The 15,361-nt window shown below is 35.6% G+C and overlaps 1 protein-coding gene across 2 annotated transcripts in view; it reads left to right on the plus strand.

The window, feature by feature from the left end:
- Positions 1-14,815, plus strand: part of TUT7 (terminal uridylyl transferase 7) — a 28,229-nt gene extending 13,414 nt beyond the window's left edge. Inside the window, exons 12-29 of one of the 2 annotated variants that reach the window (XM_072404073.1) lie at positions 100-280; positions 360-1,351; positions 2,187-2,337; positions 3,753-3,839; positions 4,384-4,484; positions 4,572-4,629; positions 5,042-5,145; positions 5,232-5,321; positions 5,400-5,513; positions 6,320-6,397; positions 6,775-6,952; positions 7,164-7,211; positions 7,491-7,582; positions 8,314-8,429; positions 9,701-9,999; positions 10,616-10,692; positions 11,182-11,239; positions 12,070-14,815. In XM_072404073.1, coding sequence (XP_072260174.1) covers positions 100-280; positions 360-1,351; positions 2,187-2,337; positions 3,753-3,839; positions 4,384-4,484; positions 4,572-4,629; positions 5,042-5,145; positions 5,232-5,321; positions 5,400-5,513; positions 6,320-6,397; positions 6,775-6,952; positions 7,164-7,211; positions 7,491-7,582; positions 8,314-8,429; positions 9,701-9,999; positions 10,616-10,692; positions 11,182-11,239; positions 12,070-12,137 — 2,892 coding nt within the window. In that variant the 3' untranslated portion in view covers positions 12,138-14,815. Of the gene's footprint in view, positions 1-99; positions 281-359; positions 1,352-2,186; positions 2,338-3,752; positions 3,840-4,383; positions 4,485-4,571; positions 4,630-5,041; positions 5,146-5,231; positions 5,322-5,399; positions 5,514-6,319; positions 6,398-6,774; positions 6,953-7,163; positions 7,212-7,490; positions 7,583-8,313; positions 8,430-9,700; positions 10,000-10,615; positions 10,693-11,181; positions 11,240-12,069 lie in introns of those variants that run through there. The other variant, XR_011919757.1, reaches the window with a different exon arrangement.
- Positions 14,816-15,361: the final 546 nt, after the last annotated feature.

Here is a 15,361-nt window from a genome sequence, read left to right on the forward strand (position 1 = left end):
GGGGAGTTTCTTGCTTGGAGAACGGCTTATGTTTTCATGCATGTGGTCTGGGGTCATATCATACTACATTCTCATGTAATTGTTAAATGATTTTTGCAGGTTCCAGTCATCTTTCCTGATGAAAAACAATGTTCTGCCTCTATTGGTCAGTTGTGGGTTGAGCTGTTGAGATTTTATGCTTTGGAGTTCAGGATGAATGACTTTGTCATCAGTGTCCGTGTTAAGGACAAAATATCTAGGGAACTGAAGGACTGGCCCAAAAAACGTATTGCTGTGGAAGGTAGTATTGCTTTATTTGTCTTGAACAACCCTTCATATACTTTGTACAATGTCTAATAATGTTCATTTTTAAAATATAGATCCCTATTCTGTAAGAAGGAATGTTGCAAGATCCTTGAACAATCAGTTATTATTTGAATTCTTGCTTCACTGTTTAAAGGCTACATACAAATATTTTGCCATGCCACAAACGAATTCTCAGAAATCGACAAAGCACCCCAATTCTACTTCAACTGTTGAACAGGAAGGCAAACAAAGTAAGACTGATAGGGAATATGAATTGCAATCAAATGTTCATAAAGCAAGTAAAAAACTGGAAAATTTGACCATAGACGATAATGAAAACGCAATGAACATTTCCTCAGTTAGTTTGAACCACTCTGAAGGCGTAAACGATAAGGTAACGAAAAAGTTAGTCTTTAGCCCACTTGCAGATCTTACAATTAAGGGTAACGGTTGTATAAAAGAAACTTTGGCAAACCCCGAAGATGAAGGGTCAGATGATGAGCACCCTTTAGAAAAGGAAAAAAATGATTACATCCTGATTGGCCAAGGCTTTGATGAGGACTGTGAGGTTGGAGACACTCATGTGGCAGGCAATGAAGAAACAGACAGCCTTTCTGACTTTGAAGGGGGTTTGGAGGCTGCTGACATATATTCTGAAAAAGTGGACTTGGATGAAGAAAGCACAGAGGGAACTGATGAATTGGAGGAGACCGCACATGAGTTTGTGGATCAAAAGTTTGATCTGGCAGATGCAAATAGCTCAGATGAAGATGAAGAAAATAGCCTGCTTCTAAATTGCAGAGAGCATTTGGACAGTCTCACAGCAGATGAGTTGGAGAACACATATACAGGTTCAGCAGATGACCTGTTGTCTGAAGATGAGCAGCAGGCAGAACATGTGTCTTCTGAGAAAAGTTTGAAAGACCAAGAAAAAGGCAATGCAGAACTCCCCCACACTTTAAAAACTGAAGATTCCAAGAAATTAAACGTTGCCACCGAAAACTGTGGCATGGAAGATTTTACTTTATTTTATGAATTTAACAATCGTATTTTCACCAGAGGCAAGGTATGACCAAATGTTAAAATATGTTGTGTGGGATGGGGAGGGAGAATTAATTTGGAGAATCAGACCATGACATTTCCCTAATGATAAAATATTCTGTACATAACACTCACAATATGGCACATCTAGCCCACCCAGTGCCTTCATTCAGCTATTACAAGTTCTATCCTCCATCACTGATTCTGCATGCCTTTGATGCTCCTCAAAACCTTAGGTGGCTGCTGATATACAGGAATTGCATTGCCCCTACCACCCTGATTTTTTGGCATCTTACAGGTACTAGAACTGTACACTGCACAAAGGAAAATTACAGAACGTCAGGAAAAACTGACTTTGTATAAGGGGCTGAATTCCTATGCTAGTTTTCTCTGTAGTACTGGGGTACCAGTCATAAGACATTTATTCCTAGCCCATAGAAGCCTAGGGTCAAATTAAAGAAAATCAAGGTTTCGCATTTAATGTATGTTTCTGCGTAATGTTGGCACTTGTATAAAGTTGAATATTTATATTTAAGTGAAGACCAACATCTACTGAAAAATGTCGGACCATTGTACTTATTGAGATAATAACTTGTATTGTATCCTAAAGAGAGCCTGTAACACTTTGCTTTAAAAGAATGTATATTAGTGAACATCTGGGATATTGCTTAGTAGCATATATATTTAAAACATTTCTTTATTCAGCATTTCTAACATTGGGCATTACACAGGTACATGTTCTAAAATAAACATGACATGGATTACAAGTTTAAAAAAAGTTTTAATTTTTATAGGTGCATTAGTGAAACTTCCTAATCTGGCCTCATGTCTACAATGTATTTTTTATTTTTGGAACTTAGCTGCCCTCTGTAGTGTGTAACTTGTGTAAGAAAGAAGGACATCTAAAAAAAGACTGCCCAGAAGACTTTAAAAAAATTGAACTGGAACCCTTGCCTCCTTTAACACCCAAGTTTTGCCAACTTTTGGATCAAGCTTGTATGCAATGTTACAGTAAGTAGACTTGATATCGTACTGTACTATTCTAGTATGTTCTAAAACTCATTTTCTTTAGGACTGTTATTTATTCTATTATTCTTTGGTATAGGTTTTGCCAAAACCCCCTGTAAGATAAAGTTCATGTAGCAGTTTTCCAACTGCATATGGGACAGGCTGAATCTGTGCTGCGAAATGCACCAAATCAGAAGGATCCTAATGGCATCCATAGGGGCATAGTCGCACAGATGTTTTTCTCCATGATGGTTTAAGGAACCCATACATAGCCTGTTGCAAATCTTTGTAAAGAGCATCCCCATTGCTGACTTGTATCAATTTAAAGAAGGTGGGGTGAAAACACTATATAACTACCCCCATTCTACCTATTGATGTGAATTAAGGAATATGTTCATTTGTTTCGCCTTATTCTTGTCTCTTCTGGCCAACTCTTGTAAATTAATATTACAGAAGTTTTTTCAGAGCAGATTTTGAAATTTGTTTAAATGTCATTATTTTGTGATGAACAAACAAGTAGAAATATACAAAAAAACATCAGCCTATATAGCAGAATAAGAGGTGTTACATTAGTCTAAAAAGTTATTACATGTAAATTATGGGATTATTACAAAATATTTAAGCATACCATGCTGTCCAAAGGTGACTACAGTTTATTTGGCATATGACTGTAGGGTATACCTCAAAACCAATGACACAAGCTTCCTTCTCAAAAAGAGCCCCCATCTAGTCAATCTGGAATATGTGACTTTTTTGATGAATGGTAAGGGTAGCAGGATCTGGGCCTATACATGTAAAATAACTTTCTTGACCACTACCCAGATAGACCTTTACCACATCTTTGATTCTCACCACTTGCAGATTTAGTGCTCCAAAGACTGAAGATACAGACATGCCGAAGACAAGCTCAGATAGTTTACCAGACATACTAAAGCATCATCACAACTATTTCTAAAAAGTATTTAATCCTGGGCCAACATAATACATGGTATATAAGTCATAGTCTGTGACTTCACATTTTTAGAAATTGGGAGAACTAAATCCCATCTGGGGCAAAAAGAGAAGTATGCACCATGAAAATCCATGACATTTGACACAATTGTCATGATGTGCTGGTAACTTTGGTAAATGTCAAGAGGTCAGACTTTGCCCACTGCCTGGTTTTCTATTATATGCCTAATAAAACTGTTTCAGAGCAGCAACTGTCTTTAGTTCAGGTGACAGGATATGAAGCTCAAGCAAAGTAAAACTGAACTGGATAACCATGTTGCATAAATAAGCCAATGATATGCAAGTTCTTTTATTTCACTTTTTTTCTCCATGATTGCAATGATTCAAATAGGTCAGCAACTATTTTTGTCAACAAAGTTGAAATGTTAAATATTTTTTTTCTTACCATTATCCTCCTTGTCACATAGCGGATTTTTCTCCATCAGCGCTGGAGGGTAAAGCCCGGGAACATATACGTCAGGATCTGGAAGATTTTATAAGACGTGAATTTCTGGGTAAGTACTTTTTTACACCGTTTAGGTGGGGACATACATTTCAGAGCCTAAAGTAAAGAATTCTGAAGCCAATCGGTACCTTTCTAAACGAGGTAATAAATATGTTCAAAACTTATGTAGATGTAAAAGTAGACTACACATTTTTAGACATGTTGGCTACATGTCTTGTGCCATGGCTTGAGAGAGTTAAACATTGCATTTCCCTGTATTGACAAAGTGTAGGGCTATGTGAGGGATTTTTTTTTTAAATTAAAAAAGTCTAAAAGATTTAACTGCATTTGTAGCCAGGCTGACTTCACACATGTGCATTGTGGGAACTGTGATGACTTAAGAGTTGCATGCCAACTCCCCACTGAAAACCTTACACCCCCTGAATTTTTTTTAAAATTAAAAATGTGTAGTAGACCTTAGTTCTGTAGCATTCATTTTAACTGAAAATATGGTAGCACAAATAGTATTAAACTATTTTTATATTCTCGCATACATCTAAAAGATATGGCTTGTTTAGCAAACTTGTACATTTTTCTGTTATTGTGTTCCACAGGTGCAAGACTTAACCTATTTGGTTCCTCAAAAAATGGTTTTGGGTTTATAGAAAGTGACTTGGATATCTGCATGACATTTGATGGGCTTGAAACAGCTGAGGTACCAATTTTGTTTCATGTGTTTTTTTAATGCTTACATTTTTTAGTACATTCAAAATATATATATATTTTTTTTTTTTTTTTTAAGGATCTGGATTCAATAAGGATGATTGAAGAATTGGCAAAACATCTTCGAAAACATCAAGGTATGTTTCTGCTGGAAAAACTTGACCTGTAATAAGGACACTCTTTTGAGGCCTTTTCATAATTGTATGATTAATGTCAGCGCAGCTTGACCTCATCCACCAAATTGAGTAAATTGAAAATTCACTTTGCAAATGAACATTCTTCTTTTTAGTAACATATTTCAGAGGCTGGGATCAATGTATGCAAGTAGGTGGCTAGTCTGAGTTCTGTAGTCCAGTGGACAGGGCTGACAATGCTAGTTGGCATTTCAGAGCAGAAAAATGTCCAATTAACAGGAAGTTGGTAGCATACATGTATAAAAAACAAAAACATATGTAACTACTTTTTTTTTAAAGGAATAATTATGAAGAAAAGTTAAAACATTCTTTTTCTTTAAGATTACTAACATTTAACTTTGCTAAAATTGTTTAGGTCTAAGGAATATCCTTCCTATTACCACAGCAAAGGTGCCAATTGTAAAATTCTACCATGCAAGAAGTGGTCTTGAAGGAGACATTAGTTTATATAACACGCTGGTGAGTGTTCATAAAATTTGACATATACCTTGTAACCTATTCTCAGTCTTGAATAAAGTAGGGAATCTGTTGTCTTCTTTTTTTAGGCTCTTCAGAACACTAGGCTTTTGGCATCATATGCTGCTATAGATCCTAGAGTAAAATATCTTTGCTATGTCATGAAGGTTTTCACAAAGGTACACTCCAAATTTTAACTTTTTATTCAAAACATTGTTGTATGAGTATCCTTTATAAACCTTTTGTTTTCTGTAAAGATGTGTGACATTGGAGATGCTTCCAGAGGCAGTTTGTCGTCATATGCCTATACTCTTATGGTGCTATACTACCTTCAACAGAGAAATCCACCTGTTATCCCTGTCCTTCAAGAGGTGAGTTACTTTGTACATTGTGAAAGGAATGGCACTGTTATAGGATTTGACATAAATAATCACACTGAATCAAAGTGTAATTACAGATAAATTATTGACACACCATTTTTTTTTTTTTTTTTTTTATAGTAAAAATTTTAATTTAGGTCTACTTTAAAAAAGTAACCCATCGTAACCAACTCTTGAATTATGCTTTACTTTTAATACTTGTAAAAAGGAAAAAAAAACATAAACCAACTAAGTATTATGTAAAGGTTTTTGTAAACAAAATGTTTTTTTACCTTTATGTTCAAAATGGTTCATTTTTAGATATGAGTACTTAAAACGAGGTAGCTCTAATCCTACACTCCCTACCCTTTTACCTGACCTAAAACACCAACACTGTTCAGTACTTCAGGATCTAGGTAACAGGTTTTCTGATTACATCCCATGCTGATTGCCTTTAGGTTAGGTGGAGCCATATATAAGAAAAAAGGAGCTGTACTGTGTGTGGCTCTAGGCAACATAATTGTGGAACTTGATGCCTGGATCTCCATAAATACAGAACTGTGGTGGTGAAGGGTCGGTTAGATTGAATCAGTGATGGAGGGGATTAGGGTACATAATTAAAGGTGTGCTTTTCATTTGGTATACACTGCAACACAAATATTTTAAATTTCCATAACCTGCCACAGTCCTGCTTTCAAAAGAATGTTCTGATTATGCAAGAACCTAAAATACAATACACAGGTGCCAGGTCTCAAGCTTTGATCTCCTATCTAGACTTTGCTTCCTTTTGTGTTTAATTTTTTTATTGTTTATTCTAGATTTACCCAGATGGCCATAAGCCTGAAATATTCATCGATGGCTGGAATGTGTACTTCTTCGACAAATTGGATGACTTAGTAAGAACTGGAGTTTTTATGTAGGAAGAATGAGTGAGTGTAAGGAGATCAATAGGTCTGTAGTTATAAAAAGTTGCTTTGCTTCCACCTCCCAGTAAATGTAGAGCTTCTTGGGAGAGTGGGTGCAAAGGAGAATTTGTATAGAAAAAATGGCTATAAGAGTGAAACAAACAAAACTTGTGAAGATGGGAGTGGCCACTGAAGGGCCTATAAAGAGGGGGCCATATTGCTTTGACTCTGACTTGAAAGGAAATGAATGATGGCTAACTTGGGAAAGTGTTAGTGGGGAAACTTGCCTATTGTGTGCTTTGCATAGAGTCTGGGGCTTCTATTCTTAAAAGGAGTACAGTATTCATGATGTGTTTTGTTTTTTGTAGCCCAAGTACTGGTCAGATCATGGAAAAAATAAGGAGTCTCCTGGAGAACTATGGCTGGGACTTCTTCGTTTTTATACTGAAGATTTTGATTTTAAAGAACATGTAATTTCCATCAGAAGAAAAAGTTTGCTAACCACCTTTAAAAAACAGTGGACTTCTAAGTACATAGTCATTGAAGGTAACAACTGCTGGTAAACTATTTGTTATCATAACAAATTGTCATTTGCTTCCATATGTAGATGTTGTATGTTCTTCAAATGATTTCTTTCCTTATTCAAAAATTATTAGAAAATAGGTTATAGTTTGTTGGTTAAAGTTTAATATAATCTAAAGACATCTTGTACAGCTATCCTGATTTTCTTTTCTCCTCTTCTCTTTTTTGAAAACAGATCCTTTTGACTTAAATCACAATCTGGGCGCTGGACTGTCCAGAAAGAGTAGGTATCCTTAAAGTATATATAATGTACTTCATAAGCAATGAGTGATCTTTCTTTCTTTTAAACTAGCTAAGTTTAAGGAACAGCCATGATGACTTAGAGGATAACCAATACTAATATTGATCCTCAGTCACAGACATTATTATGTTGTGGCACAAACTTGCAATAGCAAAAATACTAGATGGAACAAAATACCTATAATACATGATTGGTATCTTGTATTTTGTAGAGCTTAATAACTTACACAGGTTTTCATTGTGGTCTCCTTTCTTTTTTCAGTGACTAATTTTATAATGAAAGCTTTTATCAATGGAAGGCGGTTATTTGGCACCTCAGTGAAAAGTTTTCCCAAGGAATATCGGTGTAAAATGGTAAATAGCTTGGTGATAATTTTGCCAAATATTACTCATTTGCATTGAAAGAAATCTCATCAAAAGCAAGCTTGTGTGTGGGTTTTTTATTCCCTATCCTGGCTCTTTACATTTTATTACCCAAATACAAAGAGCTGTTAGGGACTTTACAGTCATAGCTGTTTTGCAGGGATATAGTTGTGAAATAGAAAATGGATACCCAGACATTGTTTGTTAGCTAGCCTTAGCAAAATCCATAAAATGAAATCTTTAGAAAGGCATGGCCATGTCAGCACTCAGCTATTGCTTTTGTTTGAAGTGGTTTTAAAAGCCTACATGTTTAGTGTGCTGGTTTCATATTTGTAATTTTAATAACTTATGACTAGAGGATCAAATGGCTGTGTATGCAGCAAAAATGTTCTCATCTCCTAGCCACAATCTTAAAGTTGTTGTTGAAATATGTATATATAAATTCACTTAATGAGAGATGTGCAATATTGATATGGGAAGTGAATGTGAAAAGGGGATTATACTGCACTTCCAATTTTTTTTAAATTTTAGTACTGCGGCGACAATACATTTTTTCATTTCTTTTGTAGCATATTGAGTACAACTCAGTGAAAGATGTTTTTATAGTCTGTTGCATTTACTAAGCTTGCCCTTCAGATTTAGAAATGTGTGTTTATAATTTATATGCATACTAACTATTCACTATTCCGTAATAATTTTTTTTTTTTAAATTTCCTCCATAGGAGTATTTCTTTGATCCAGATGTACTGACTGAGGGTGAAGTTGCACCTAACGACAGATGCTGTCGAATTTGCGGAAAAATTGGACACTTTATGAAAGATTGCCCTATGAGAAGAAAGTAAGCCACAACTTGAATTGTTCTGATAGTGGGTAAAGTGTGTAGTGTGAATTAGATAAGGTTTAAAATGTAATATTGCTGTTTTTTTTTTTTTCTATGAATAGAATTTATTCCACGCGGTCTTTAAAGGGAAACTAAACCTTCCAAATTAATTGTAACCAGTCAAGTCTGGTATTGCAGAAATGACAGGCAATGTCCTATCTGCAATAAAATAACCTCACCTCATGCACACGGGCTCTGCAGAACTTCATCTTGGATTATCCCTATGGTCACTACTACGCCACCTAAATACTCTTGCCATATATTTTAACATACTTACTAAGGCCTGTAGAGTCTGAGACATACCCCTCCTGTTTTTGGCAACTGTGCTTTGCATGGTCTAACCTTGAGGTCAGTTTGTTGGGAAAGACACTCCTGGGAAGATTAGCAATGGTCTAGAATCTATTCTCACTGCAGAATGGTGGACCTCAAAGTGTTTGGAAATGGTCTTCACAGATTGTTGGGGAGCAACAGTTGCTTCTTATTGCTCTTTGGTTAGGTATTTCCCCTTGGCTGTGTTAACACACCATAATATTCAAGACCAGCAAACTGCTAAGACATTTGCTTTGATAGATGTGGTTACACTTGCTGATCAATTATTCTGTTGCTTTAGATTTTCATCACTTGGCTTCTGCTTACCCCTTATGTATGTATAGGGGTGTGTGTACGCCTCTGCCTTGTGTTTAATAAAGTAGATATCCACTAAAAGATACTGGAGGTTGTTGTAATCTGTTTGTTGTAAAGTAAATAACCGTAATGAAATCCTGTCTACAAGGGGGAAATGTTGCTTTCAGTAAACTGGGTAACTTAATTTCAGTCATTATCTAAGGCAAAAAATTATATTTGAATTATATTGCTGCTTACCAGTTCAGATGTAGTAGCTGCATTTACCCACTCTGCTGTATCCATGACGGGAGCTATGGTTGTCACTCCGCTGTTCTAATTACACTACAAATGTCTTCCTCTTATCTCCAATATGTCGTGAGCAGAAAGACTTTATAGTTTACAAAGATTTGCTTAAAAGGAAAAATGAGTTTGTGCTTTGAATTTAACTCGCAGTAAATGAGACGTTGCATTTCTGGTAGAATTAGAGTATTTTCTGTATTTGAGAAAAATGTGCTTTCCCTAACTATTTCAGCCACTACATTTAAGACTGGTAAGCTACAATTTTGTTAGGTTTAGATATACTTTAATTTAGAAGTTCAAGTGACCTTTGACACTTTACTTATCAGAATTAGAAGGCGCAATTATGAGGATTACCAAAGATACCCAGACAAGAGACAAAGAAAAATTGAGGACAAGGAGCAGGGAGGAGGCACAAATGTAGATGGAAGAGAGCTACATTCAACTCCAAGAAAATCCCAGCAAGGAACATGGGGCAACAATGAATCCTGCAATAATAGGACACCAAGATCTGGCTCTGAAAAGTGGAGGAGACAGGACGACCGGGAGTTTAGGGAAAAACGCTGTTTCATTTGTGGACGGGAGGGTCATCTTAAGAAAGAATGTCCTCAGTATAAAGGGGCAGCAGGTGAGTAACTACTTATTGTGGTTAAACTATATCTGTTTAATCAGCCTAACATTTTTTTGTTATGGAAAAGTTTTTGTCCTACCAGACTTGGTAAAAGAACATCTTTTTTTTTTTTTTTTTTTTTTTTTTAAGTGCAGCTACATACAGGGTTTTCCCAAAAGACTTTACCATTTGTATCAATCTAACTAATAAAATATGCACCACCTATTTGTGGGGTCAAGAGAAATGAAAACCAAATGAATGAACCAACATATTCCTTATATAAAATTCCTTTTATAACCACATCAGCTATCCAAGCAGTTTGATAACCAAACATCTGCAATTCTCGTTTGAGCATTGATAAACAAACCTGTATGTTATTAGACCATCTCAGGCCCATGTTGTGCTTAGTTTTGTCATGTTGGTTAATGGCCAGTGATGGAGTTTGTAAATATTCCCTTTGCTTTTCTGCTGAAACTTGTGCCACTGGTGCAAAATTTGCAGTGTAGTATTTTTTTGAAGCTATAGTAAGTCATCTAGATGCAACCAAAAATTCAGCAGTACTACTTGTATTTTGTTTCTTTCAGAGTTTTCCTTTTTTCGTGGTTTAATCTGATTTTTATTTATTTAAATACAGGGAGCCCAAAATCTGATATTTTGTATGGATCTCCATCTGCAGCCAATTCTCAGAAACCGCAGGCAAGATTTATACCGGTAAATAAAAACATTTATTATGGTTTGAGCAAATTTGTCCTAAATTTAAAGCCAATTTTAAAATTGTTGCTTATACTGTAACTTTTGAGCCAAGCTATTGCCATTTTTAGATTTTAATACATTGATCAAAGGTTAAAACCTTTTTTGGGTTTTTAATTTTGTCTGTGTGCCAGTTGTAAAGCTTTTCTGTCTTGGTGATGAGGATAGAGATAAATGCAGACTTCAAAAACCTGGCGGCGCTAATAACCTTTCCCACAGTTTCTAAACACAAGTCAAAAGATCTCTTAAAAGGTTATAATTTGTAATTGTTGTTGCAGATAGCCCAAACATATCTTTTATTTATTTTTATTGCGCGTTTTTCAAACCAGAACTAAAGTTCAGCTTTCAATGGAACGACCACATTTTCCACCATCTTTGCAAACAATGGCTATATTAGGCTGTTCATTAAATGTTTGTATATTGAACTATAATGTATTGCTTCCATTTCAGGTTGTACCATCCCAAGATGACCGGAAAAAACAGCAAATGTCTTTCAGTCCTCAGTCAGGTTAGTTAATTAAAATTATATTGCCGAAAGATGATATAATGATATATTCAAACCATTGCTGCTATGTTTTCAACAAAAAACCCTATCAAATGTTATCAGTGCTTAGGAAATCCTACTTTTTCATTGTATTTTTGGGTGGAATTGGGCAGTAATAAGTATGTCACCTGAATCAATTAGTTTGGCTTGATAAGTTCTAGTAAATCTAGAACTACAGGGTGATATGATTTCCTTAGTTAAGAAACTAAACTTGTATTTTTCTGCTAAAGTATAGCAATACAATTAGTTTGGAAAAGTGCAGAAAATTATATGGGAGCTAAACAGATGCAAAGTCCATAGACGTGGGTGTGTGGTGTGTTAACTTCAGTCCCAGCAAAAAGCTCCCATTGCCAGCAGGAACTCTCCACATTATTTGTCCACATCCCCCACCCCTTCCCTGAGTGATTACAGTTTAGTTTATGTACGCTGCTAATTGCACTGCCTATCATTATCGCGCTATAATAAGGCATCTGTGCACAGACTGCTGCTGTTAAATTAAGCAAGCATGTCCCTGACAGTGGTGGGAACAGTTAGTTTAGATACATCTTGCGTTTTTAATCCAACCTAACTTTATTTTCATAGTTAAAGGTAAACTATACTTGGGCTTTTAAACCAAAAACACATATCTAATTTCAAAAGTTTAGTAAACCACAATTGGGAGGATTGGACTACCTGTTAGCTGAGATGAGGAAACCAATGTTGAAGAAAGTAGACTGACTTGTTTGTGTATGGTTAGCAGACTTAAGGCAAGATCTAGAAACTCTTTACCTGTTGTTTTTTCTGTCTTTCTATAGGCAGCCTTTCCAGTAAATACATGTCTCAGGGAAAAGCCTCTCAGAGGAAAACATCACCAGAATCATAAAGGTGTGAGCACACCGCTGCAGATGGATTTAGGCCGTCCAGGTGTATGCCTTCCTACTTGGAATGGAAGTTTACGTGAAGATCAACTCTATTCAAGGAACCGCAGCAATGAAAAAAACATTGGACACGAATAATAAATGGTTACTTTATTTTAACCTCAGTATGACAAAAAAGTAAAACGTAATGACGTTTTGTGTTTTAATTCTCTTAACATGGGCACCTTTTTTTCTTAATTTATTTTTAATATTTTAACTGACTGCTGCAGAATGATGTGTTTGTTGGACAGTTAAACCAATCTGTATAGAATTCATGGTGCCCTTTTCCGCCCATGCCATTTTAATTGCAGTGCAGCCCTACATATCTTATGTGGTTTACCAGTTGACTGAGATTCCTCCTCTTTCTTTTTACAAAAAAGAAATATTTTTTGAAAGGTAAATTCTATTTATTGTGTCAGGAATCATTGTGTAAAATTGTTTAAAACATTTGAACAGCTACTGTATTTACAAACATGATTTTATTATAATTACTGTGCATAGCTTAATTATGAGTCAACTTTTTATGTAAATACCTCATTGCATGTAACGTTTGCATTTTGTGAAACTTTTTTTTTTTTTTCCCCTTATCTCCATCCTGCAAAATATCTAAAGCTGGCCAAAAACCGGTTCATGTGTGCACAATGTACCTGGTTACGGCTGTACACCCATCAACCAGTAGAGCTGATGTACAGCTAGGAATGCCCCCCAACAATCGCTAACCCAATGGAAGCCCTCCTTGATGTTTATACTGACAACTAACATAGCTAGTGTTGGTGTAAACTGGGGAGCACTTTCTTCTAAACATCAAAGGGCATTATTAGCAGATGGCATCTAATCTATTTAAATATCTTGTAGTGTATGGCCATATAAGATTTTTTTTTTTCCCTAAAGCAGGTTCATTTGCTTTGGGGAATAATGTTTAAAATGTGATTTAAAAAAAGCAGGGTGTCTTTTGTTTTACCTTTATTACTTTGCATTTTTTGGGCCCTTTTTCTGCTGTAAGGTTTCCAAATGCTGTATGCTCTGGATTGGGGCTTGTTCTACAATATATACCTCTAAGGGTACATAGACCAGTTTAAAGCAATGCTGCCTAGTAAACTCATCATAGCCACATTGCAATATGTAGTTCTATTAACAATGAAATTGCAAGGTATATAGACATGTATGTACTCTTTAACACATGATGTAACCACATATGTGTGCAGATCTGTTTTTTTGGTGTCATGTGTTTGCAGCCCATAATGAACATTGAGTTTAGCGAAACCAGTCTTGCAATGTCTGCATGTTAGAGTCTTCAACATGCAAACAATGCAATAAAGTGTTGCCATACAAGTGCATTTATTTCTTGATCTATGTAATCTAGGGGAGGGGATAGGATAGTGTGGGACTGGAGAGAGTAAAATCACACACAATGGTAACCTTCAGTTCTAACACTTATCAGTACTGCAATTTCTGCAGCCAATCTTCACAATTGTGAAAAGCTGCAGCTAAGATCTTTAGCATCCAACGCTTTCTATGGAGGTCCTTCTGTAAAAGCATGCAGGTATTTGACATACCTTGGCGTGCTGATGTCAGAAGTCTGTATGAAACTATAGCAAAACAAGTGTGAACTTCTGCATTCAAGGAGATGCTTTAAGTGAAAAAAACTGTACTTTACTATTGTATATATTCTCTTTTTTTAGGTTACAAGCTACTAGTTCCCATACTAGAGAACCTGATAGAGCCAAGAGTAGCCTTACTAAGCCTTTTTCCATACCCCTTGTTTAAAACAATGACAATAAAACCTAGGGACAGACTTTCTGATGTTTGAATACATTTTCAGTTTGCCTATTTTGAGTCTTTGGTATGACCACAGGTCTAATTTTAACATAGTTTATTATTATTGTGTCCAAGGAAACCATTTATATCGGGAAGTTTAATTCACCTATAATTTAAGCACCTATATAGCTTCTATGCAGTGACATAGAATAAACATTTTTTTTCCTGCAGACCTAAATGGCTTAACTTTGCCATTTAACTATAGCTTTTGCCCTTTATCAAATACAATTGGCTTTTTGTAGTGTGTGTAAAATGCAACATAAAATATGGACACTATTTTTTTTTAAGAAATATGCTGTATTTTGTGTGGTCTATAGTAGACTTGAAATACTCTGCAAAATTGGTGCTTTAGTGACCTATATACAAAGACATATGTCTTGTTTTACAAAATGATTTGGTCAGTTTGTATGACATTTCTTAAAGCCTGTTCTCTTAGTGTTACAAACACTCCTTGGATCACGGTAAACTTTCCTAGACCGCTTTAGTAGTCATAACAGCAAAACTGCATATTCTTAAGGGAAAGTTACTACACATATTGTGCTTTCTTATAACTCACACCTATTGCTGCCCCCTTCCCCCAAGAAAAGTACAGTATCACCAGTGGCCTTAAAAGTTGGATTACATGACACCCCAAATTTGTATTTTCTTTGGTAAGCCACACGTTACAAATATTTTTTTTTTCTCCCCTTTTATTGATTCTTTTAAGCAATGTAAATCAATCTCTGCAATATATTTGTGCAGTTTGTCATATTATATAGGCTGGAAAGCATTTTGAAACGTGTCTGGGTATCAGAATAACAGAATAAAATCTTTGTGCTTCCTTGTACACATTTCTAATTTTGTATTTCATTCTGTTGTATGCGTGCTTTGTATATCTTCATACTCATTAAGAATGTTTTCATTATAAAATGAATGGTTTCATTTATAATGGTTTCCTTTTTACGTAAGAGCTTTTCAAGAGAAATTCAGAGGCTGACTGCTTGGTTGCCTAGCTTTTATGCTTACTGTTTTGCGTCTCTCGCATAGAACAATCCAAACTAATAACCAAATTTTATTTGTTCCCTGTGGTCCTGTTATGTGCCGCTTGATAATTATATCAACAAGTGGTATCCACAGGCAGTTCCTCCCTTGCATGATGGTACTTAATCAGTTTAGCTGCAATATTGTTGCCAATATTGGACGTTTAGTAGCTTTTAAACTTTGTAAAGAGACCTTGTCACCACTATAATGCAGCAATTAAAACACAGCTCAATGTAGGATGCTGTCTTATGCATCAGGATGACCAAAGATCTGACAACTGGAAGACCCAGGTGAGTGGTGGCACTTATGATGGAGTGAGGACAGGTGAGTGTAGTTAACTAAAAAATGATTG

Source organism: Pyxicephalus adspersus, chromosome 3, assembly GCF_032062135.1.
Source record: "Pyxicephalus adspersus chromosome 3, UCB_Pads_2.0, whole genome shotgun sequence".
In the NCBI taxonomy this organism is placed as follows: domain Eukaryota; kingdom Metazoa; phylum Chordata; class Amphibia; order Anura; family Pyxicephalidae; genus Pyxicephalus; species Pyxicephalus adspersus.